The 24,197-nt window shown below is 48.5% G+C and overlaps 1 protein-coding gene across 2 annotated transcripts in view; it reads right to left on the bottom strand.

Moving 5' to 3' along the window:
• STRN (striatin) overlaps window positions 1-24,197 on the bottom strand; it is a 121,623-nt gene that overhangs the window by 57,024 nt on the left and 40,402 nt on the right. Inside the window, exons 6-8 of one of the 2 annotated variants that reach the window (XM_040429512.1) lie at window positions 19,157-19,289; window positions 11,566-11,701; window positions 6,047-6,157 (exon numbers count right to left, since the gene is read on the bottom strand). In XM_040429512.1, coding sequence (XP_040285446.1) covers window positions 6,047-6,157; window positions 11,566-11,701; window positions 19,157-19,289 — 380 coding nt within the window. The remainder of the gene's footprint in view (window positions 1-6,046; window positions 6,158-11,565; window positions 11,702-19,156; window positions 19,290-24,197) is intronic. The other variant, XM_040429513.1, reaches the window with a different exon arrangement.

Here is a 24,197-nt window from a genome sequence, read left to right as displayed (position 1 = left end):
ACAAGATGTTGCACTTGAAGTGGGAGACCCCAAAGAAAAGGAACGGGGATAACACCCAAGCGACAGTACTGTGGCACGGAGGGGGTTAAAAGTCCTACCAGACCCGGATGATGCAAGCGGCAGCGGTAAGGGGAACAGACTGAGGAGGCTGTGGAGGAGAGGCAGCAGCACCGGCTTCGGATCGCACTGCAGAGAGGATTCCACGCAGCACTGTGCGATGAACCCGGAAGTAGCGGAGCGCATGTAGGAAGCTCCGCCCCCCCTCTGCCGCTCTGAAGCAGAGCCGCGCGCGCGCGCGGCAAAATGATTTTAACCCCCCAAGTGAAGAAGTGCCGGCCATGAAATGGCGCCGTTCACACCATGTAAGCGGCCCCCGCCGCGCCTGCTTCAACCTGCGAATTGGCCGACGGTTTGCTTGCCTGCAGCCGTCCCCTGTAAGGCAGCGTCTCTGTGCCCAGATAAACTCCCCTCCAACATTGCCCGGTAAGGGGGGGGGGGCTCGGGAGGGGTGGTGGGAATGGCTGTAGCAGTGTGCATGTAGCAGTGGCCATGGCCATGGGGACGTAGCAGCGGTGGGAGGGAGGGAAAAGGGGAGGCTGGAGCAGCCACTCTCACCATCCGCTGTCTTCACCCTCAATGCGTCCAGCAGGGTCGCCCCTTCAGCTCCTGGCACCGCAGTGGCAGGAAACCGGGGGAGGGACTTGGCGTGCGGGCGACCCTGAGCTGGCGGGACGCAGGGGAGCGAGGCTGCCCTGGTCCACCTTGTCTTCTGTGGGGGAGGCGGCAGTGCGGAATTACCGGCACTGGCGCAACTCAACCCCGGGAGAAACAGAGGGGTCTAATGCGCCTCTGTTGTCCCTGTAGGTAGAAAAAAATCGAATTAAAAACAACAAATAACGCAAAAATAAAAATCATAGGAAAAACAACCCTGCATAAGCAGGGGGTGTCTTGCCTCCTTGGACACTAAGCAAAAACTGGCAGTCTCTTCTCCAGGCTGAGGGGTATAGCTGATGGAGGAGGGGCTTACAGCTTTCACTTAGTGTCACGCCTCCTAGGGAGCAGAGCTATACCCATGGTTTCCTGTGTCCCCCAAGGAATATGGGCGAGAAAATGTGATTTAGGCCACTTTCCTATACTGCTCCATCTTGATACTCAAATGTCTATTGTAGGTGCTTTCGACAATGGACAGAGGTCAGGACTGGTCTGCAGTCAAGTACCCATATACACAATGCAACCTGTGGTGCACTGTGTGTTGAGGCATATCTAGCCAGGGGTGAACTGGGCCCTAGAAAAAAATAAAATAAAAATGTGGCCTCAGATTGTAGGCGGGTCCAAATAAACAGAAGGCGGGGCAACACAAAAAGGCGGGGTCAACAATACCATATAGAGTAAAATACCATCCCAGCAGATCCAAATAACACGGTGTAGCACAATATACTGGCCCAAAAGCTGCCCCTCTGTGGTGGCCATCAACAGCTACCATCTTCTGTCCTTCTCCTCCAGTTCTCTATGGAGCAGGGGGCTTATTAGATGAAGCGCGGGCCACAGCAGTTGAATTCAGGAGGGCATGTGGCCAGGTACATGAGTGCCTGATTCTCACTGTGTTAATTACTGTTGAGATCTCATTATGTAGGCAGGCAGCAGCAGAGAGGAGGACTTGGGTTGCACTCTGTTTCTAGTGTAGCCAGCATTAACTTTTTTAGAAATATACAGTAATTCTTCTATGGGATCAGACCAGACTAGTCTTCGCTCTGATTCACATTAATGAACTTTGAGTGCTTAGAACCTCTTGCCAGTTCACCAGTTACTCTTGTTTGGACAACTTTTGGCAGGTACTGACCACTGCATACTAGGATCACCTGACAAGCCAAGCTATCTTGAAAGTGCTCTGACCTAGTCGTCTAAAAATACAATTTGACCCAGATTCTTACGCTTGCTCATTTTTCCTGCTTCCATCACATCAACTTCAAGAATTGCCTAATATACTCCACCCATTGGCGGTTTTAATATTACAGCTGACCAGTAAATACTGTAACATACCTAGTTATAATGCACTCAGTATCAGACATATACAACTGTATAGATATACAATTGTATACATTTGCATCATGTTTTCTTGTAATTTTTATTTCTTTTTCAAACCATGTGTAAGTCAGAACATGGGATGAACATTGCTTTGGAAAACTAAACATTGTGATTTTAATTTTAAAGGGAACCTGTCACCGGGATTTTGTGTATAGAGCTGAGAACATGGGCTGCTAGATGGCCGCTAGCACATCCGCAATACCCAGTCCCCATAGCTCTGTGTGCTTTTTTTTGTGTAAAAAAAACGATTTGATACATATGCAAATTAACCTGAGATGAGTCCTGTCCCCGAGATGAGTCAGGGACAGGACTCATCTAAGGTTAATTTGCATATGTATCGAATGGTTTTTATTACACAATAAAAGCACACAGAGCTATGGGGACTGGATATTGCGGATGTGCTAGCGGCCATCTAGCAACCCATGTTCTCAGCTCTATACACAAAATCCAGGTGACATGTTCCCTTCAACAATTTGCTAAACGACTTATATGTAGGTACAAGTATTACTGCTAACATAGAACACTAGCAGTCAGTGATGATAAACCCTTAGGATACTTTCACACTAGCGTTTTTTCTTTTCCGGCACAGAGTTCCATCTTAGGGGCTCAATGCCGGAAAAGAACTGATCAGTTTCATCCCCATTCATTCTGATTGGAGAAAAATTAGTTCAGAATGCATCAGGATGTCTTCAGTTCAGTCACTGAACTGCGTTTTGGACGGAGGAAATACCGCTGCATGCTGGGGTATTATCTCTGCCCAAAATTCCAGATCAGTTGCTGGAATGCCGGATCGGCATTAATTTAAATTGAAATGTATTCGTGCCGGATCCGGCATTAAAAATACCGCAATGCCGGATCCGTCCTTCCCGGTCTACATGCGCAGATCGGTAAAAATGTGGGAAAAAAAATGGATCCGCTTCCCAGGATGACATCCGGAGAGACTGATCTGTTCTTGCAATGCATTTGTAAGACGGATCCGCATCTGGATCAGTCTACAAATGCTTTCCGTTTGCATGCAGATTGCTGGATCCGGCAGGCAGTTCCGGCAACGGAACTGCTTGCCGGATCACTCTGCCGCAAGTGTGAAAGTACCCTAAGGCCACCTGCACACGAGGATTACATAGTTTTTCTGCGCGAATTCCAGAGTGGAAAAACCTATGCGTTATACAGTACTAACAAAGTGTACGAGAATAGACAATTCTCGCGGACGCTTTGCGGATTTGTTCTATGCAGTAACTTATCTGCTGCTCGGATTTTATGTCCGCAGCATGTCAAATACGTTTGTAGTTTTAGCTGCGGGTTTCATCCTTTTCAAATTAGAAATTGCATTATTATGTGCAGTTTCGTTGCAAAAATCCCACAGAAATTCGGGCGGAACTTCAGCGCGTTCACCCGTACCTTTACTCTCCCAGCAAAAATCACATGATCATGATTCCTCAGCCCTTTCTAGTCAAGTTCATTAGCTACTGGCATACACTACCAATACAAAAGACATTGACAGGTAGGAGACAGATATTCACACGGCATATCAAAGTACTGTACAAATGTGCACTCAGCAGTATTACACTATGATGTAATGTAATGCTTGGGGCAGGATGATCATACATATTCATTGGGCATGGTCAACTGTGTTTTTGCGCAGTATGAAGACTGCAACGGTCTTATATCATGATGCACATTCATTGCACAATGCAAAATTCACTTGTCTTTTCCCGGGCAGAAAGAGCTCCGTGACTTTCTTATTGCTACTAAAATTCTTACTAAAGCATCAGTGCGTTCACAAACGCATTAATTAGATGTGACGTGAACTTCATACACTGCATTAAAGTGTCCTCCTGTAAAACCGGTTAATACTTAAAGAGGTGCCATTATAAACGATAACATTCAAAATTAAAAGTGAATCAAGGATCACACCAATTTTAATGACAAGAATCATACGGGTTGCTCTTAAAGTGGAACTAAACGCAATCATGAAGACCACATGGTGGCAAACACACTCCTGAAAAAGCTGAAGAAACATACAGGCTCTCCGAGCAGCTTTACCACTAGTCCAGCAGCTGCCTGTGACTTCCATAAGATTTTACACGTGCTTGGCCCACATTTATTCATCAGTTTACATCAGTTCTCGGCATAAACTGTGCCTTAAAGGGAACCTGTCATCGGGATTTTGTGTATAGAGCTGAGGACATGGGTTGCTAGATGGCCGCTAGCACATCCGCAATACCCAGTCCCCATAGCTCTGTGTGCTTTTATTGTGTAAAAAAACCTATTTGATACATATGCAAATTAACCTTAGATGAGTCCTGTCCCTGACTCATCTCACGTACAGGACTCATCTCAGGTTAATTTGCATATGTATCAAATCGTTTTTTTCACACAATAAAAGCACACAGAGCTATGGGGACTGGGTATTGCGGATGTGCTAGCGGCCATCTAGCAACCCATGTCCTCAGCTCTATACACAAAATCCCGGTGACAGGTTCCCTTTAAAGGATTTGGCTAACTTTTGGGGAAAATCTCCAATATGTCACAAAATGGTGTTTTATGCTAGGGGACAGCCAGGAAAGTGGTCGTGTAGGCTAATCAAATGTTTACGCAGGCAGCCTTCAAATAAAGAGCTGGGGTATGCTTGAGGGGGTATAACATTACCTAGCATAAAACATAATGGTTTATGACCGCAATTTTACAAGAAAGTGGCCATCCCCTTGCGGCATGTTGGAAAACTGCAAAGAAAAGCGGGTGTGGTGTTCAAATAGTGGCCATGGACTGCAAATTTTAGACTTTATTTCAAATGGCCACTAGCAACTATTCCTAGAATGTGAGCAGGACTGGCTGCTATTGGTTGCAGAGCTGCCTAGGGTGGTGAGGGGCTGGGGCCTCACTACACACTATGCTCTGGTACTTGCATATACTACATATATAGGTGAGTTTTCCCATCAGGCTGCTCAGCCATGATGGCATATCATAGGCATGAGCGCAACATTACCATCTATTGTGGAGCAATGCAGTACATGGTGAGACCCCACCGTCTCACCCCCCCCCCTAAACGGCTCTAAGTGGTTGCAACCAGTTCTTATCATCATTCCTAGAGTATCCTTTTAAGAAGAGTTGTACCCCTGCCAATTTGTTCTCAGTCAGTCCTAAATGCATCAAATATATTGAGAGGTGTGAACCTTTGAACACATTTAGAGCAGATTACTCTCGCTCTTTCTCAGTAAGGCCTGTCTGGGAAATATAGCCACATTTCTAGACCGACCGCAGCTTGGTTGACAAACTCATTGCATCATAGTGATCGAGGATGCTGAGAGTTCCAGCCCAACAGTTGGGTCTACTGTCCCATACTTCAATGGTGGTGAGTACCCAACAGTAGACCTACGGTCAGGCTGGATCGCACAGCTTTGAAGGTCAGGTCAGCCACAGACTGTACTTCCCAGGCTGCACAGTCTAGAGTGAAACTCGCCTAAACTCACTTTAATTGGTTTCAGCCACTTCCAATGTTTGAATGTATGTCACTACTGGTACTAATTTTCTGCATTTCATGATGCACATACGTATCCTGGTGACCGCACAGCAGCCGCCGATCCCAAATGTTAATCAGTGTGGGTCTGTGAGGTCACCCCCCCCCCCCACACACACACCAATCAAATGGTTATGGCATATCCTAGGGATATAACCTTCTCTGATGGAAACACACCTTTACAGAGGATTGAATTTAGTTCCACATTAAAGCCACCGATTATCACACCAAGCACATTACTGCTATCAATTGCCTCAAAGATGACAGAGCTCTAATGCCCGTTAAAAGGTGAACAGCAGGAAAAAGAGGAGGAGCAGCAAAGTAAAAGAGTAAGTGGTTCAGGAAAACATTGAAAAGAAAAATAATGAAAAATAGCTTTGGAGGGAAGAGAGGATATGAAAGAGGTGGGATTGATGATTTGGAAGTGCAATGTTTTCCACTTACTCTTCACCCCTTTTTTCCCCTTGCGCTCCTTTTTGTATTGTTCCTTGAGTTTGGTTATTACTCCCTGATCGATATTCCAGGATTCCGGTATGGGGCACTGGTCTTCCTTTTCTAAGTGAAAGAAATCAAACATATTCCTCTTCAATAAAAATGGTTTAGAGCCAATAAAGGAGACTCCTGCAATTCTCTTTGGGCCAGAGAAGAAGGGGCAAGCACTTATCACACGGACATCATATGTGCACGGCACTTACTACACCATTACAGCAGATCAACATATAACTGTTACAGCACATCGACATATAGATTGCCTGTCTCGTTCACAACTCAAACTGCAGCAAAGATCGGCAGCATGGGAAATGAGTGTATAAACCTATATTCAGACACACCAGGGTTTCTCATTACGAAGACCTACAGACACCCTAATGTCAACACCCATGGCTGTCTGTCTCTCAACCAACGCGACTATGCTGAATCGGAACAGGTTCGGGCAGATTCAGCATGGTGACCTTCACACACCAACATGGTGACATGCACCAGTGCACAGGAACTTTATGTGCAAACACAGTAGATTCATCAACATTAGACTTTTCACTGTTTGCTGGAACACAACATGTATTTCATTAAAGGGGTTCTGCAGTTTGTTTAAACTGATGATCTATCCTCTGGATAGATCATCAGCATGTGATCGGCGGGGGTCCGACACCCGGGACCCCCGCCGATCAGCTGTTTGAGAAGGCAGCGGCGCTCCAGCAGCGCCGCGGCCTTCTCACTGTTTACCGCTGGCCCAGTGACATCACGACTAGCATCAACTGGCCTGGGCGGGGCTAAGCTCCATTCAAGTGAACAGAGCTTAGCCTCGCACAGGCCATTGATACTAGTCATGACATCACTGGGCCAGCGGTAAACAGTGAGAAGGCCGAGGCGCTGCTGGAACGCCGCTGCCTTCTCAAACAGCTGATCGGCGGGGGGTGTCGGACCCCCACCGATCATCAAACTGCAGAACCCCTTTAATACAAGTAGGAATATGAATACCTAACAAAGGGAAAATTTAACACACACATCACATTTAAAGGGCGTCATGACAGCATGATATTAATGACCTATCCTCAGGATGGGTCATCAATATCACATCAGCAGGGGTTCGACTCCGGACACACCCGCCTATCAGCTGTTTGAAGAGGATGCGCCGCTCATGCAAGTGCTACGTCCTCTTCAATGTCTACCTGCACACAATCCACAAGATTGTAGCGGCCATGCAGATAAATTCCAGCATCCTCTTCCATTCAAGTAAATGTGATAAGAAGCTGTAATTACACCGCACCACTGCTACAATCTAGACAGCATGCAGGTAAACACTGAAGAGGATGCGGCGCTCGCACAACCTGTTCAAACAGCTGACGGGAGGGGATGCCAGGAGTCTGACCCCCACTGATCTGATATAGATGACCTAACCTGAGACTGGCTATTTAATACTTTTATTTTAAAGGGGTTTTCTGATGTTTTTATACTGACAACCTATCTTCTGGATAAGTCATCCGTATCTGATCAACGGGGGTCCAACACCCGGGGTCCCCACCAATCAGCTATTTAGAAGGCAGTGGTGCAGCTTACCTTAGGCCAGTGACGTCATGTTCATTAGTCATGTGGCCCAGGGGCAGCCACTATTCCAATAGACGAGACAGTGCTTGGCAAGTTGTGAGGAGGCATCGGCGCTCACAGGAGCAGCTGATCGGCGGGTGTCCCATGTGTCAGACCCACGCTAATCAGATACTGACATAAAGACGGTAAATTTCTACTCCGAATCCATAGCCCTGACAAGTCGGCCATTTATTTCTTGCACTAGTTGAAAAGTCTCATCTGTCAAATTTTTTCTTTTATTATTTTATAAAGTGGCCAAGCTCTTAGATGTTAAAATCAGAAGTCAAATCTGACAAAAATGTGGAATGGGTGTTCAAAGAAGCTTTCAAATTTGCAGAGGCACTCATGGTAAAAACCCAGGCGATATGAAACGCATTATTAACGTATTCAATATATTTCTGGTGCAGGTTAATTTGACAGTGTGACGGCACTTATAACTCACATTTGGCGGATGTGACAGGCGACAAATGTGTCGGGGGTCCTTTACAACTCCTAATCTAGGAACGATAGGCAATGCAAGCTGGGCTTCATATTGTGAGAATGTGGACCAGATGAACCCAAGTTTCAGTCACTGACACGTTTCTCCTGTATTTCCTCATTCCAAGGATAATATTCTGGAGCACAAGTCTCAAAGTGCAGCTAGCTCAGACTGTCATATCTCAGAACAGCGCCAAGCAGAGGAACAAATCGTACACATTACCTGCAATGTGAGGCAATTACACTTCTGTCTACAGATCTCCCATCCATGGCTTAAACGATTTACAGCAGGATTTAAAAAACAAAAAACAAAAAAACAGTTCCTCCAGTTAAAGACAACCCTCAAGGCTGTATTAGACAGCCTGATGTGGCAGACAATCGCCTGCTCGCTAGTGGAGGAGACTGCTGCTATTACATGCAGCGATCCCCTCCGCAGCATGGGGAGGAGTGATCGCTATGCCATAACTCGTCCCCATACTGTATAGTGGTTTGCCGGTGGCAGATCGTTATTAGACACCACGATCTGCAATTCTTTTTAAACATGTCAAAAGATTTGAATTGCCCGATGATCGAGCATTTACTTGTTCATCGGTGGCAGTATTACACGGCCAGATGATCACTGGCAAACGTTCATGTGAATGCTCGTTAGCAATTATCTGGGCAGTGTAATACAGGCTTTACAAATGCTCTATCTGGTCAGTGACTGATGTATCTGCGGCTGAAGGCTGAATGTAAAGCGCATTGATAAACCTAGTTACCTTGGGCCTTGAGCATAAAAACAGTTCTAGTCCTGCCCAGAATGATTTCTATCTTAGGGTTGGCCGGTTTAAAAAATATATAAATAAAAAAAAAAAAGGGTGAAATGACATACAATAATAGCAACATTACCACCTACTAGATCCAGTGTCACTGCAGCCGATTCTCCCTTAGGCCAGTGACATGATGTCATCACTGCAGCCAGGTAAACAAAGCAAGTGGGGAGAAGCAAAGCGGCTGGGCTGGATGTAATGGATGAATCGTGCTGCTTTTATCACAGTATGGCATTTCCCACTGTTGACCGTTTATTTTTTTGTTAAAACCGGGCAACCCCCTTTAGTAGGGACACTTTTTGTTACAACGAATGCTGCTTTTCATTTTCACTTATTTGTTTTAGCATGCAGGAGAGGTGCACACTGGTATGATAACATTCACTTGATTCTCTCTTCACTGGTCACGTGGCCTATGTGCAGCTCAGTCCTACTCAAGTGAATGGTGCTGAGCTACAATACCAAGAACAGCCACTATGCAATGTATGGTGCTGTGCTTGGTAAGCTGCGAGGAGGCCGTGGCGCTCATAGGAGCTCCAGTGAGCACCGCGGCTTCCTCCAGCAGCTGATCAGTGGGGGTTCCCAGGTGGGAGCCCCCACCAGATACTGCTGATGACCTATCCTGAGGTTAGGTCATCCGTATAAGCAAGGTGGAAAATCCGGTAACCATACACATTAAATGAACCTTGGTCAAACTCAACGATTTCAGCAGGACTGGCTGACCATCTATGGGTTTAGGGGTGTCCTGACTCCCTGACTTTCCCAGTGTTGGGGGAAGGACAGGGGGGGGCCAGCATGATTGAGTTCAACATGCCCGATCTTTTGTTTTCATTCAATGTGACAAGGGGTTGTTGCAGGTTGGTGGGTGGGGGAAGTGGTAGGGAGGAATAGCTATCAGCCAAACTGGTTAACAAATATGCATTTCTCTAAGGTGTTCTGGCTGTTCCTTGGAAAATCGGGCAGAGCTCAGAATTGAGAATTCAAATGTTGGAAGGTATTGGAGAAGAGCTCCTACATGGCAGACACATGTGATAAGCAATATACAAACCCAAATTTATCACAAAGAGATTTTCTACCAGTGTCGCTTCTATCAAGATGACATGTTAGGTCATCACCCACTAGCAGCTGCTGAGAAACCAAAGGGACTGGGACCTAAATATCACAAAGGACTGAAAGAGGCCAGTGACACAGGAACTGAGCAGAATTCTCAGACTGGGTCCAGATCCGTGGAAGTGCCGCAGATTTGCAGAGTGGATTCTGCAGTGTGGGTCCATGGCAATTTACATTACATGTGCATGGGGTTTTCAAACCCACACACAGCGGCATACTCAGTACCTTACAGATAAGCTGCAGATTTTCACTGCATAGGATTTGCAATGCATAGGGTGAAAATCACAGATCTGTCACCATGAAGCACAGGTTTCAGAGCAGGAGGAGCTGGGCAGCTTGGCATATAGTTTTGTGGGAAAAAATCTAATAAAACTTAGGAGGTAGATGGGGGAGGTGTTATCAATGACTGATCGCATTCTCTGTGTAAGGGCTCATGCACACGACCGTATGTATTTTGGGGTCCGCAAAAATGGATCTGGAAAAAATATGGAGGATGTCCATGTGCATTCCGTATTTTGCAGAACGGAACAGCTGCCCCTTAATAGAACAGTCCTATCCTTGTCCGTAATGTGGACAATAATAGGACATATTCGATTTTTTTGCAGAACGGACACACAGAAACAGAATGCACACCGAGTAACAAATGGTTCTTACCTGACGACACATTCTATGTTTCTATGTAACTCTGTCTACGCAATAAATGCCATTTGCTAAAGTGAGACAACCCCTGAGACAATGGGGGCTCAGTGATTGGCTTCAGTGGTCACCTGCAGGTGGCCAAAATGTCAGTGTTATTTTAAATGTCCTGCTTCAAGTCTGCTGACTGGCTGCAGCAATTCCTTACAGGTGATCACAACGTCATCACTGCAGGAAAGACAGACTAGGGGGACCACTGGAGTTTTTCATATTACCAGATTCCTGGCTTTCTGCCACATTTTACAGATCCCAGACAACACCTTTAAAGGTAAGTAACACAAAGAACCTAGGGATTCTGGGGAAAAGATTCAGCAAAACGTGTAATATATACATTTAAGGCCTCTTTTACACGAGCGATACGGTATGCGTCAGGGTCTGTTCAGATGGTTTTGCATGCAAGTTGAATCGATTTTTCCTGAACACAAAGATGATTAGTGAAAAACCATGTTCATGTACACAGACCCAGTGAAATGAATGGGTCAGGATTCAGTCCAGATTCTGTCTGTTCAACACTCATGTGAAATTAGCCTAACTTTTTGCTCTTTCTGAATTGATACTGATGTATCAGTGACTTTTTTTTTATAACAGCCACTGATACAATAGCAAAATGTTACTAATAAAATTTCAATAAAAAGCTGACCAAAAAAATAAAATAAAAAGTACAATAAAGTACAATATTGTTACTGTGGAGAGAAAAAAAAAGTAATAAAGTGCCATCCAAAGAAGTGCTATAGCGCTATGCTACAATACACAAAGATTCAGGAGCGCCTGAGAGAACAAACACAACCTTACCCCATTCAGTGCCATCACCAGCGCTCCTGGATTCTGCACCGTCAGTATCATCTGACACCAAGAAGTCAAACTCTTTCAAAGCCTCCTCTGTGTCCCTGTCTTCATTAGGTTCAGGCACGACCCGTCTTCTCACAATCTTCACATAAAGGGAAGAAAATGATACATACAGTAAGGTTAACACGGCCCAATTTTTATGACTTGTTCAGTGTGAGAAACATAACCCTGAGTGCCCAAGGATCATGTTAAAATATAGCAAGACTGCTTAATTATTCTAATTTAAATCTAAATGTACTATTCCAATGAATCAAACCTATATCTCTGTATTAAGTCACCTGGATCATCGCTATTCATGTAAAAATATTGCCCAATAGTATACAGTACCTCATTTCCACAGGTACTTTTCTTTCTGCGATTCTTGTTTTCTGTATTCAGAAAATCCACTTCATTCGGTATGCAAATCAGCCAGTAAGGTGCCCAGCGGGGTGTTCTTTTCTTTTGAAGGAACTCCTCCATCTAGTGCCCAAGCGCTCCCTCATGCAGAGCCCAAGCACGCCTCCTCCTCGCTCAGGCACAACGCCCCTTGCCGCTACGTCACAATCCAACCATAAATCTGTCCACCGCCACCTTGCTCGGCACATTCCCAGTTCCTTAGATGAGGCACATACCCTTGGTAGGAGGCTAAGAGCGCAGACGCAGGCAGTGTTCGCCACTGCATATGTGCAGGATTTGAAAGACGATGCAAAGAGATGGTGGGTGGGGTTATTGTCCGATTGGGACATAGTAGCAGGATGGGCGGACACGGTGCAGCAGGGACGTCATGTCGGAGTGAGGAGGAGGCATGCTTGGGATATGCATGAGGGAGGGCTTGGGCACTAGGTAGGGGAATTCCTGGGTTCCTTCAAGAAAAAAAATAACACCCCTCTGGGGACCTTCCTGGCTGAATTGAATACGGAACAAAGTGGATTTTCTGAAGACAGAAAATAAGAATCACAGGAAAAAAAAAGGTACATCTGTAAATACAGTACTATGTGCTATTATGCAATATTTTTACAGAAATAGCAATGATCAAGGTGACAGATTTCCTTTAAAAACTAACATTCCCATAGATCTATATGTGGTAAAAAGGAGATTTTTTGTGAAACTCACCTGTAAAATCTTTTTCTCGTCTTTTCCATTGGGGGACACAGACCATGGGTATAGCCTAGGTCATTACTAGGAGGAGACACTATGCAAATAAAAGAGCTCCTCCTCCGCGGGCTATACCCCCATGCTCCAACCGGGAGGACCCCAGCGCGTGCAAAAGCAGTAGGAGACCAAAACAATAGAGACCAGAACAAAGGAATACCGCCATCGGACCGATAACCCTAAGGTCCCAAGAACCAAACCAACCCCTCCTGCAACAGGTAAAAATGGGAGGGAGCTGTATCCCCCAATGGAAAAGACGAGAAAAAGATTTTACAGGTGAGTTTCACAAAAAAATCTCCTTTTCTCGCACATTCCATTGGGGGGGGGGGGGGGGACACAGACCATGGGACGTCCCAGAGCAGTCCATGAGAACGGGAAAAAATTAGCACCTCCAGGGACCGGGGGGAAGGGGATAAAAACGCCCTGCGGTCAAACAGGAACCACCACCTGCAATACCTTGCGCCCAAGGACAGCATCAGCCGATGCCAACGAGTGCAGTTGGTAAAACTTTGTAAAGGTATGCAAGGACGACCAGGTGGCCGCCTTACAAATGTGAGATGCCGAGGCACGATTACGCCTAGCCCAGGTGGCCCCCACCGCCCTGGTGGAGTGCGCGGTAACCCCAGCTGGGGGAACCCTGCCACAGGCACGATAGGCCGCGGCAATAGCCGACCGAATGCACCGAGCTACCGAGACCTTGGAAGCCGCCAGACCTTTACGAGACCCTTCAGGAATCACGAAAAGGGATTCCGTACGGCGGAAAGAGGCAGTAACCGACAAGTACACTCGCAGAGCACGGACAACGTCCAGAGAATAGAGAGCGCGCTCCTTGCGGTTCGCCGGGGATGGACAAAAAGAGGGCAGAACTATATCTTCATTAAGGTGGAAGGCAGAAACCACCTTGGGCAAAAATGAAGGGAACGGGCGTAGCACCCACCTTATCCTGGTGGAAGACCAAAAAGGGCTCCCTAGAAGAAAGAGCGGCCAGCTCTGATACCCTCCTGATCGAGGTGATGGCCACCAAAAAGACCCAAAGAAACCTCCCTCAGAGGCTCAAAGGGAGCCGTCTGGAGGGAAGACCGAACCAAATTGAGATCCCAGGGGGGCAGGGGAGGAACATACAGAGGGAGCGAATGCGCCACCCCTTGTAGGAAAGTCCTCACTGGACCGAGCAGAGCTAGGGATCGCTGAAAGAAAATGGCCAGAGCAGAGACCTGGCCTTTCAGAGAGCTTAGGGACATTCCCATCTCAAGGCCCGAATGGAGAAAGGAGAGGACCACCGGAACCAAGAAACGAAGGGGAAAAATGCCTAGTTTCTCACAAAAGGCAAGAAAGGCCTTCCAGGTACGATAGTTAGCCGGGAGGAAACTGGTTTTCTGGCCTTGATCATGGTCTTCACCACAGAGTCCGAGAAGCCCCTCTTCTTCAGGATGGCGGTCTCAACAGCCACGCCGTTAAACGAAGTGACCGTAAATTCTGGTGGTTAAAGCGGTCCTTGACACAGTAGGTCCTCCCTGAGAGGAAGAGGCCACGGAACGTCTGCCAGCATCCGAGTGACGTCCGAGAACCAGGCGGCGCCAAGGCCAATCGGGGGCGATGAGAATGGTCGGAATCCCTTCCGACGTGATTTTGCGAAGGACCTTCGGTAGTAGAGGCAGTGGTGGAAAGACATAAGAGGGGGAAGCCTTGCCATGGAGACACCGGCGCATCCACCCCGTACGCCACCGAATCCCGAGCACGGGTCAGGAACTTGGGAACCTTGTTGTTGAGCCTGGACGCCATCAGGTCGACGTCCGGGCGGCCCCACCGACGACAGATGTCCTCGAAAACCTCCGGATTTAAAGACCACTCTCCTAGATCCACTGTGTTGCGGCTGAGAAAGTCCGCCTTCCAATTGTCGACCCCTGGGATGTATACTGCCGACAGTACTGGAACACAAGTCTCCGCCCACTGGAGGATCCTTTCCGCCTTCTGCATCACCGTCCGGCTGCGGGTGCCGCCCTGGTGGTTGACGTAAGCCACGGCTGTGGCATTGTCCGACTGGACCCTTACCGGGTGACCTGCCAGGAGAGAAGTCCAATGAGAAAGGGAGAGGAAAATTGCTCTGAGCTCCAGCACATTGATCGGAAGGCGGGCTTCCGCCGCCGACCAAACCCCCTGCACCGTCCGGGTCTGGAGAACACCACCCCAACCCAGGAGGCTGGCGTCGGTGGAGACGACTGTCCAGGAGATCGGAAGGACCTCCCTGAAGTCAGGTTTTGGGGGGACAGCCACCAATGGAGTTCCACACGAACCCGAGGAGGCAGACTGACCCGAGAGTCCAGACCGCGCGATGTCCTGTCCCAAAAGGACAGGATCGCCCGCTGCCGAGGCAGAGTGTGAAACTGGGCAAAGGGGACAGCCTCAAAGGAGGCCACCATCAGCCCCAGAACCTTCATGCACTCCCGGATGGAGAGATGTCGGGAGCGCAGTAGGAGAGATACTGACTCCTGAATTCGAGAGGACATGGAATGCGGAAGGAATATCCAAGCTGCCGTGGTGTCCAGAACCATCCCTAGGAAGGTCACCCTCTGAGGGGTGAAGAGATGACTTCTGGACATTGATCAGCCAGCCGAACTGTTCCAGCCTTTATCAGTATGTCGTCCAGGGAGGGCAACAGAGATATGCCCCTGGTACGAAGGAGCGCCAAGATCTTCGTGAATACCCGAGGGGCCGTAGCCAGCCCAAAGGGAAGGGCGACAAACTGGTAATGCTGCCCGCCGACAGCGAAGCGCAGAAACCTGTGGTGAGATTCTGCTATAGGAACATGCAAATAGGCGTCTTGTATGTCCACAGACGCGAGGAACTCCCCTGGAAGAAGAGAAGCAATAACGGATCGGAGGGATTCTATCCGGAACCTCCGGACCCGCAGAGACCTGTTTAACAGCTTCAGGTCCAGAACAGGACGCACCGATCCCTCTTTCTTTGGCACAACGAATAGGTTAGAGTAGAAACCTGCGCCTTGCTCCTCCAGGGGGACTGGAACAATCACTCCCCTGTCCAAAAGGGAAGAGACCGCCTGCAAAAGGGCCGAGGCCCGGACCTAGAGAAGGGAAGAAACGCTCCAGAGGCCTGGAAGCGAATTCTATTTTGTAACCAGATGTTACAATTTCCAGGGCCCAGGCGTCCTGGATGTGAGCTCTCCAAACCTGTTGAAAGGAGAGCAATCGGCCCCCCACCGTAAGAGGTGGGGGCGCCCCTTCAGGCGGAGGACTGCTTGGGAGCCGCAGATTGTGGCCGCAGGCGCCATGAAGGCTGGGGCTTAAAGGCAGGCTTCTTACGGGAGTCCTGAGAGCCACCCAGGAAGGGGGCCGCCGCAGATCTGGAAGAGGAGAAGCGACGAAAGGACTGGTTCCTAGAACCGGAGGACCGAGCTCCAAAGGTGCGCTTGGATCTAGATTGGGGCAGGTTGGTACTCTTGCCCCCCGACGTGTACGAGATGATCTCGTCCAGCTTAGCACCAAAAAGCCTGGAATCTGCAAAGGGGAGGTTAGTGAGGGAACGCTTAGAGGAAGCGTCAGCGTCCCAAACCTTCAAACCAGACTTCTCTGCACTGAGTGACCGAAAGGGCCGAAACCCGCGCAAAGAGGATGCTAACATCAAAGGAAGCTTCGCAGAGAAACTTGAGACATCTGGAGGACAAAGTTTAAGGTGTCCGCAGAGGCATCCTGCTCAGCTAGGTCCTGATGGTGGCGCTGCAATCATACGGAAAGCGCTCTGGATACCCAGGCCGAGGCGAAAGCGGGCCGCAGGCCTGTGCCTGCCAGAGTGAAGATGGCTTTGGACAGAGAATCCAAACGCCTATCAACCAAGTCCCGTAGAGACGAACCGTCCAAGACAGGTATGGCCGTATTCTTAGCCAATCTGGCCACCGGCGGGTCGACTTTAGTCAAAGACCACTGCTGCACATTTTCTGCTGGAAATGGATAAAGAGTATCCATGCGTTTCGTGGCAGAAAACCTGTGATTAGAGAGGACCTTGTCAAATACGCCATGTATGGGGAATACAACCGTTTGCGGTTTCCTAGAGTGGAAAAGAGGGAATTCCTGGCTAACAGCGGAAGGAGATTCCCCCTGGATATCAAAAGTATCGCGGACCGCCACCACCAAGTCTGCCACCATAGTGGACCGTTTGGGCGAGGGTTCCAGCTCGGTGTCCTCGTCAGAACTGGATCTTTCCCCTTCCGATCTATGGTCCCTGCGAGAAGGGGAAGTGTCTGAATGGGCATTCAGGCGAGGAGGGGAAGCAGAATCATCCGAGGAAGGATGCTGCTGTGTACGGTGCCTCTTAGCGGACGAGCGTCCTCTGTGGGAACCACTGGGAAGCGGATTGGTGTTAACCACAGGATCCGTGGACGCCATGTGTTTCATGAAGGCGGCCCGAGAGACTTGGGCTAAATCAGCGTCCGCCCTAGAAATGGCAGAGGCCCAAGCAGGTTCCGCAGGCTCCGACGGGGCGGAGGGAGGACTGGGCTGAGTGAGAGGAGGAGGAGGAGGGGGGGAGGATGATCCTGTCCAGAGGCAATGCAAGAGTCACAGGACCCTGCGACCGAAAGTGGCAAACAGCAGACTTTACATAGCCCCAGTGGGGCCTGAGGAGCAGATTTGATTTTTGGGGGGCCCCAGGTTTCGACATGATGGCAGCAATCCCTGCAAAGGAAAGGGTCAGATTCTCCTACCGTTCCTCTGCAGCGCGCTGAGAAATTCGTATCCTACTGCGACCAGTGTGTGCGGACGATGTCCTTGGAGCCGGGAGCAGCCGCGTATGGAGAGCGCTGAGACGGAAGCGCAGAGCAGACGAATAGGGCTCCGCCCACAAATCGCGTCAGGAGGCGCGAAACCCGCGCGCGGGAAATATGAAAAATAATAGAGCCGCGGCCGCCGGAAGGGTAGGAGGGCCCGCTCCCTAGAACACCGCTGTGGGAGAGCCGAGGAAGTTGCCACTTCTGCATAGAGATTGCCCCAGACAGGAATCCTTCCCCCCTTCAAACCACCCACTAAGCGGCCCTAAGTGTCACATCGGGAGACAGAGGGAGGACAGTGTACTTATCTGCGCCTGCAGTCTTCGCCCTCTGATCCACACCAGCGGAGGTCACCTCTTCAGTCAGCTGGCACAAGGAGTGGCAGTGATCTGGAGGAGGGCAGGAAGGTGACCCCAAATCTGGTAGGCCACCGGAGATGCAGGTCAAGCCCGGTTCCACTTAACTTCTGGGGGAGGGTGGGAGGCAGTCGGGGACGTCAGTTCGACCCCAGCGCTCGCTCCACCGAGAGTAGAGTCAAACGGGAGTAGAGTCAAAATGTCACCTCCTTATCCGACACTAAGCAAGACTGGGGTCCTCCCGGTGGAGCATGGGGGTATAGCCCGGGGAGGAGGAGCTCTCTCTTTTATTTGCATAGTGTCTCCTCCTAGTAATGACCTAGGCTATACCCATGGTCTGTGTCCCCTACTGGAGTGTTCGAGAAATTTGAGTTTTCATCCAGACCCTAACTGGTACTTCGCCCTACCAGTAAGATTCATGGTGGGCCGGTCTGTCAGGGGACAGTGACATAATTACACAGGAACCGGACTGATGGTGCAAACCCAGCAGCATTAGTGCAGTTCCGAGCCTAGGAAAATGCAAGGGCCTGTGAGGACATGACAGGTTCTTTAATTCCTAAGAGTACAGAAACTGCACTGACAATATATATATATAAGAAAATATTAGATTAGATAGAAAATAAATGCAGTTTGAGGTTAGGATGATGCAGGACCTGTGATGATGTCATCACAGGTCCTTGACCCTCTGAAACTATGGAGGGGAACTGCAAAGCAGCAACTCTCTTCATCACCAGTTGTGACTTATCCTGCCAGTCTGCAAGACAGGTGACAATTGTAAATGGGGACAGTGTTGCTGCCAGTGTGGAAGGGGTGGTCAGTAGACAATTACGCAGTGTTGCATGGTGGTATCAGATGCTGATGGAGTGGTATTTTATGCTGCACTGTGGTATTTTTTAGGCGTGGTTGGGGAGACTTTGTGCTGCACTGAGACATTTATTTGGCACTCTCACTGTCTCTCTTAGTTTAAAGAGTAACTATACTTTTACACTAACTTTTAATATGTTGTCCCTAACCCCCTAAAAAAATCTTTTTCTTGTATACTTCATTAATTTTCTATTTTTACCGTACTTTTTCACCCCTAAAGCACACCATTCACTGGTGCACTAAAACTCAGTTCTCCCTACACCGCTGAGCTGTGAGCGGTGTACGGAGTACTCATTTTATGAATGGGGCTGCAGCACGGCAGGGAGTACGGACAGGAGCAGCAATAACCCTTCCCCAATGAGTATAACGTTTCCTCCATTAATAACCAGTGTGTGTGAAGATTTACCGTTGCAGCATCTATAATGGTCTTGTCTCTGCCATCGTCATCCTCATCCTCTTCGTCACTGAACTCAGCAGCAGCATTTTCCAGAAATTTAAATGTTTCGAGAACAGAGGCAGAGTCAGTCATATCTGGCTTCCTATGGAGAAATGAAGAAAACACAGATCGTCTATTTAAAGTGATTAAGCGCACAGCAGCAGACAAGACATTGACAGATTACTGGAAGAGCGAGACAAATCTTGGCTTGAACATTGCTACGTTGCCATTTTCTTCAAGGGGGGGGGGGGGACATCATGATTCTGAGATTGTTTGTGGGTGCAACAAAATATTTAAAATAACACTAACAAGAACGAAGAAGAATTCTGTAAAATAGGAATTTCCAGACTGTTTTAAAAGCCCAAAGACAGATGTCATTCAAACAACCTGGTAACTGGAGCCTGTCACATCTCCTACACAAAACCCATTGCTTCCATCCCACATTCTTCTCGGCAATTCTTTTTCTGCATTAAGTAAAAAATTAAATCAACCAGAATGCACAATGGTTTTTCACACTAAAGGAACAACGTGGGCTCGGTTCACATCTGCGTCGCGGTTTCCATTATCAGTGGCAAGCAAGATGTGGTGCTAGATCTGCCACATGATAATGGGGTCCACCAGTCCCATTGTGTTATATGTGCCCTACTGGCTAAAGTAGCTCTGCATGCTGCACTGTTCTTCCTGTCAAAAGTGATGATGTCCCTGATGGAGGCACTGACACAGATGTGGACACAGCCGGAGACTAGACCAGATATTAGCTGAAGGTCTATGGGAAACACAGGACACAAAAGAGGTTTCGGTGATTATGTATTTTTGTTGTTGTTTTAACTGGCTTCAAGAACGCAGCATTCTGGAGCGTTTGACATTTTTTCAGGCATTTTCACATCACCTTCCCTGTATTTAAAAACTATCATGAAGAAAATGCTAGTGAGCAGAAGACATGGAAGACTGGCTGAGCGTTTGGGAGGGGGGCTGAATCGGTTGGCAGGAGTACAGTAGCTGCCAGTAGAACTAGTGACAGCCATCTAAGCTGCTTAGATTTAAGCCAACTAAGATTCGTTTTTGTTTCTTTCCAGTTTAACATAGTAAGACTACTGCCACCCAAGTTAAAGGTGACTTCCTTCTCTATGGGCTCCCCTGGGAATATTAAATTATTGTTTCTCCATTCCTACTTTGGCTTCAGAGGGTTATAAGAAGTTGGACATTGGTGAGTGACGTCACTAGTAGAGTTGCACCAGGTATCGAAGTATCGATACTTTTAGACCCGGATTGATCCGATACCGGGTTTTACTATTTGACCATACTAGGCTGTGCAGTGAAGCATCAGTTAGAGAACATGGCACGTGCCGATCTCAGCGTGCACCATATTCTCTTCAGCATCAGTGGCGAAGGAGGGAGTCCCTCCCTCCCCACTGTCACCAATGGAAACTTAGTACTGAGGAGGAGGGGAGGGGCTGTGGCCACTGCGCCAAAGAACGTAATTAACACATTAATTTAAGTGTAGGCAGCGGGTGCCAGCAGCCGTATCACACACCCGGCCTCAATAACAGGGCACAGCGAACCGCGGCTATTAACCCCTCAAATGCCCTGTCAGACGCCAGGAATGTGATACGGCCGCCGGCACCCGCTGCCTATTGGGTTAATTATGTTCACTGGTGGTGCAGAGGGCCCCCCACCCGAGTATTAAAGTCATTGGTGGCAGTGGCCACAGGGTCCCCTCCCCTCACTCCCTCCACATTGGTGCAGTGGCAGCTCCGATCGGAGCCCCAGAAGTGTAATCGCAGGACTCCGATCGGTTACCATGGCAGCCAGGATGCTACTGAAGCCCTGGCTGCCATGGTAAGCTCCCTGCTGCCGTGTGCACAAAGCACAGGGCAGCAGGGAGAGTGTGAGATCCTTTTCACTCTAATAGAGCTCTATTAGGGTGAATAGGACAAGGGATTAAAAGATCCCAGGTTCTAGCCCCTAAGGGGGAAATTATTAAATAAAAAGTAAAAAAAAAAAATATTTCCCCCTTTCCTAATTTTACATATAAAATATATAAACAATAAAAAAAAATTAACATATTGCTGCGTCCAAAAAAGTGCGAACTACTATTTCGGTACGGATTTATGTGCGTTTCTGCAGCATATTCGCCACTAAATCTGCAGGTTCCGATTGTGGATTTTGATGCGGATTAGATGTGATTTTGCCGTAGATCTCACCCTTCCATTGAAAAAATTTAAATCTGCAGCTAAAACCACAAACATAATTGACATGCTGTGGATTTGGAAATCTGCACAGCAGGTGTACATCTCATGCACTTCACTGGTACTGTACTACTCTGCGCTTTTTCGGCACATGAATCTGTGAAGTATGCAGATGGCCTAAAGGTACATGCACACAGCAGAGTACTTTACACAGATTTGGCTCTGTTTCCACACCAAACTGATCTGAAACCTGCACAACTGACACGATGCCGATTTTAAAATTCGGACCAAGGTCAAGTTCTACACTATGTAGATAAGATTTTTGAAAAATTCATCTGCTTAGCTGGTACATACTGTATTACACTGCAGGTTTTCCAGACCGTGTGTGTACCCTGGCTGACTAGATCTTTAAATGCGGCAGTCATAAAATGGAAGCACGTAGGGGTGGGCGATATAGACGATATAGGCGATATGCAATATAAATTTGTGCCACAATATGGATTTTGAGCATATCGCCTATATCGCCAGACCGCGATATGATCGCGCTCTCTGCGCGCACCATCTTCTCCTGAGCCGGCACACTGGAGGAGAGAGTCCCTCCCTCCCTACTGTGCGCGGCTGCCGCTGACCACCAATGACAAAAGAGGAGGAGGGGAGGGACTGACAGTAAATCATTGAGTTTTCACGATCTCAGTGAGCGCGTGAAAACTCAAATCCGATGGTATATTCTAACCCCCAGGCGTTCCCATGGTGACAGGGACGCTTGCCTGGGGTTAGAATATACAGGGCCACGCCGCTGACAGTAGAACATTTAAAAACTAATCAGTAACTTTAACTTTATTAATTGGTGATCTCTTTACTGTATACCTTACTAGGTCTTAGCTCCGATAACAGCAGGCAGTGCGGGCGGGCGGCGCTCACTCACTGACGTCACGCCCCTGCTCCTCCCACTAGGCGGCGCAGGCGCGTGACGTCAGTGAGTGAGCGCCGCCCCCCGCACTGCCTGCTGTTATCGGAGCTAAGACCTAGTAAGGTATACAGTAAAGAGATCACCAATGAATAAAAGTTAAAGTTACTGATTATTTTTTAAATGTATTCCTGTGAGCGTCGGGGGGGGGGAACTGTGGATGGCACCGTTTAGGGGGGGAATCTGTGGATGGCACCGTTTAGGGGAGGGGGGGGGGATCTGTGGATGGCACCGTTTAGGGGAGGGGGATCTGTGGATGGCACCGTTTAGGGGAGGGGGGGGGATCTGTGCATTGGCACCGTTTAGGGGAGGGGGGGGGGGATCTGTGCATTGGCACCGTTTAGGGGAGGGGGGGGGGATCTGTGGATGGCATTGTTTAGGGGAGGGGTAGGGATCTGTGGATGGCACCGTTTAGGGGAGGGGGGGGGATCTGTGGATGGCACCGTTTAGGGGAGGGGGGGGGATCTGTGGATGGCACCGTTTAGGGGAGGGGGGGGATCTGTGGATGGCACCGTTTAGGGGAGGGGGGGGGGATCTGTGGATGGCACCGTTTAGGGGAGGGGGGGGGGATCTGTGGATGGCACCGTTTAGGGGAGGGGGGGGATCTGTGGATGGCACCGTTTAGGGGAGGGGGGGGGGATCTGTGGATGGCACCGTTTAGGGGAGGGGGGGGGGGGAATCTGAGGATGGCACCGTCTAGGGGAGGGGGGGGATCTGTGGATGGCACCGTTTAGGGGAGGGGGGGGATCTGTGGATGGCACCGTTTAGGGGAGGGGGGGGATCTGTGGATGGCACCGTTTAGGGGAGGGGGGGGGGATCTGTGGATGGCACCGTTTAGGGGAGGGGGGGGATCTGTGGATGGCACCGTTTAGGGGAGGGGGGGGGAATCTGTGGATGGCACCGTTTAGGGGAGGGGGATCAGCTCCCCGCTGCTGTGTGCACAAAGCACAGGGCAGCAGGGAGAGTGTAAAGTCCTATTCACCCTAATAGAGATCTATTAGGGTGAATATGACAAGGGTTCTACGTTCTAGCCCTTAAGGAGATAATAGTTATTAAATAAAAAGTTTAAAAAAGTTTAAACACGCCCCCCCAAATATAGAAAACAATATATCGCAATATATATCGCATATGCTTAAAATTATATCGCAATATAGATTTTAGGCCATATCGCCCACCCCTAGAAGCACGCATGCAGTTTACGGCAGTATTCGGAGAAAAAGACAAATGTGGATCACAGGGAATGCGAAATGCAAAGAAAGAAAGGGATCAACTTTGGGGTTTGGTTTTAAAAAAACTGCACTAAAACCAGCTCCTCAAGCTGCATCGGAACGGCTTGTCTGAATACCAGTCAAATGTTTACACCCCAAATAAAAACTGAAACGCTGAATTTAACTTTCTTATGGTGCCCATTAAAAAGGTGTTTTCGGACTCTTTTTTTTATACTGATGACCTATCGCCCAGATAGGTCGTCAGTATCTGGAAGGTGGGGGTCCGACACCTTTTACCCCTGCAGATCAGCTGTTTGAGAAGGCCGCAGCTCCTGTGAGCATTCTCGCAGCTTACCCTAGACAAGTGATGTCACTTTTATCAGCCAGGTGACGTATGTGCAGCTCAGTGCCGCGATACAGTGGACGATGCGGTGCTTGGTAAGCTGTGAAGAGGAAGTGACGCTCGCGGTCACCTTAAACAGCTGACGGGCATGAACCTCTGATGGTCAGACCCCCGCCAATCAGATACAGATTAACTATACTAAGGATAGGTCATCTGACTTTTTTTATACTGAAAACCCCTTTGAAGTCATATTCAACCAAAGCAGTGAAGAAATGTCTGCTACACAAGGCTGATATTTTTGCAA

This window comes from Bufo bufo, chromosome 4, assembly GCF_905171765.1.
Source record: "Bufo bufo chromosome 4, aBufBuf1.1, whole genome shotgun sequence".
Lineage (NCBI taxonomy): Eukaryota > Metazoa > Chordata > Amphibia > Anura > Bufonidae > Bufo > Bufo bufo.
Note: the sequence above shows the minus strand (reverse complement) of the source record. Positions and strands in the feature narration are given on the sequence as shown.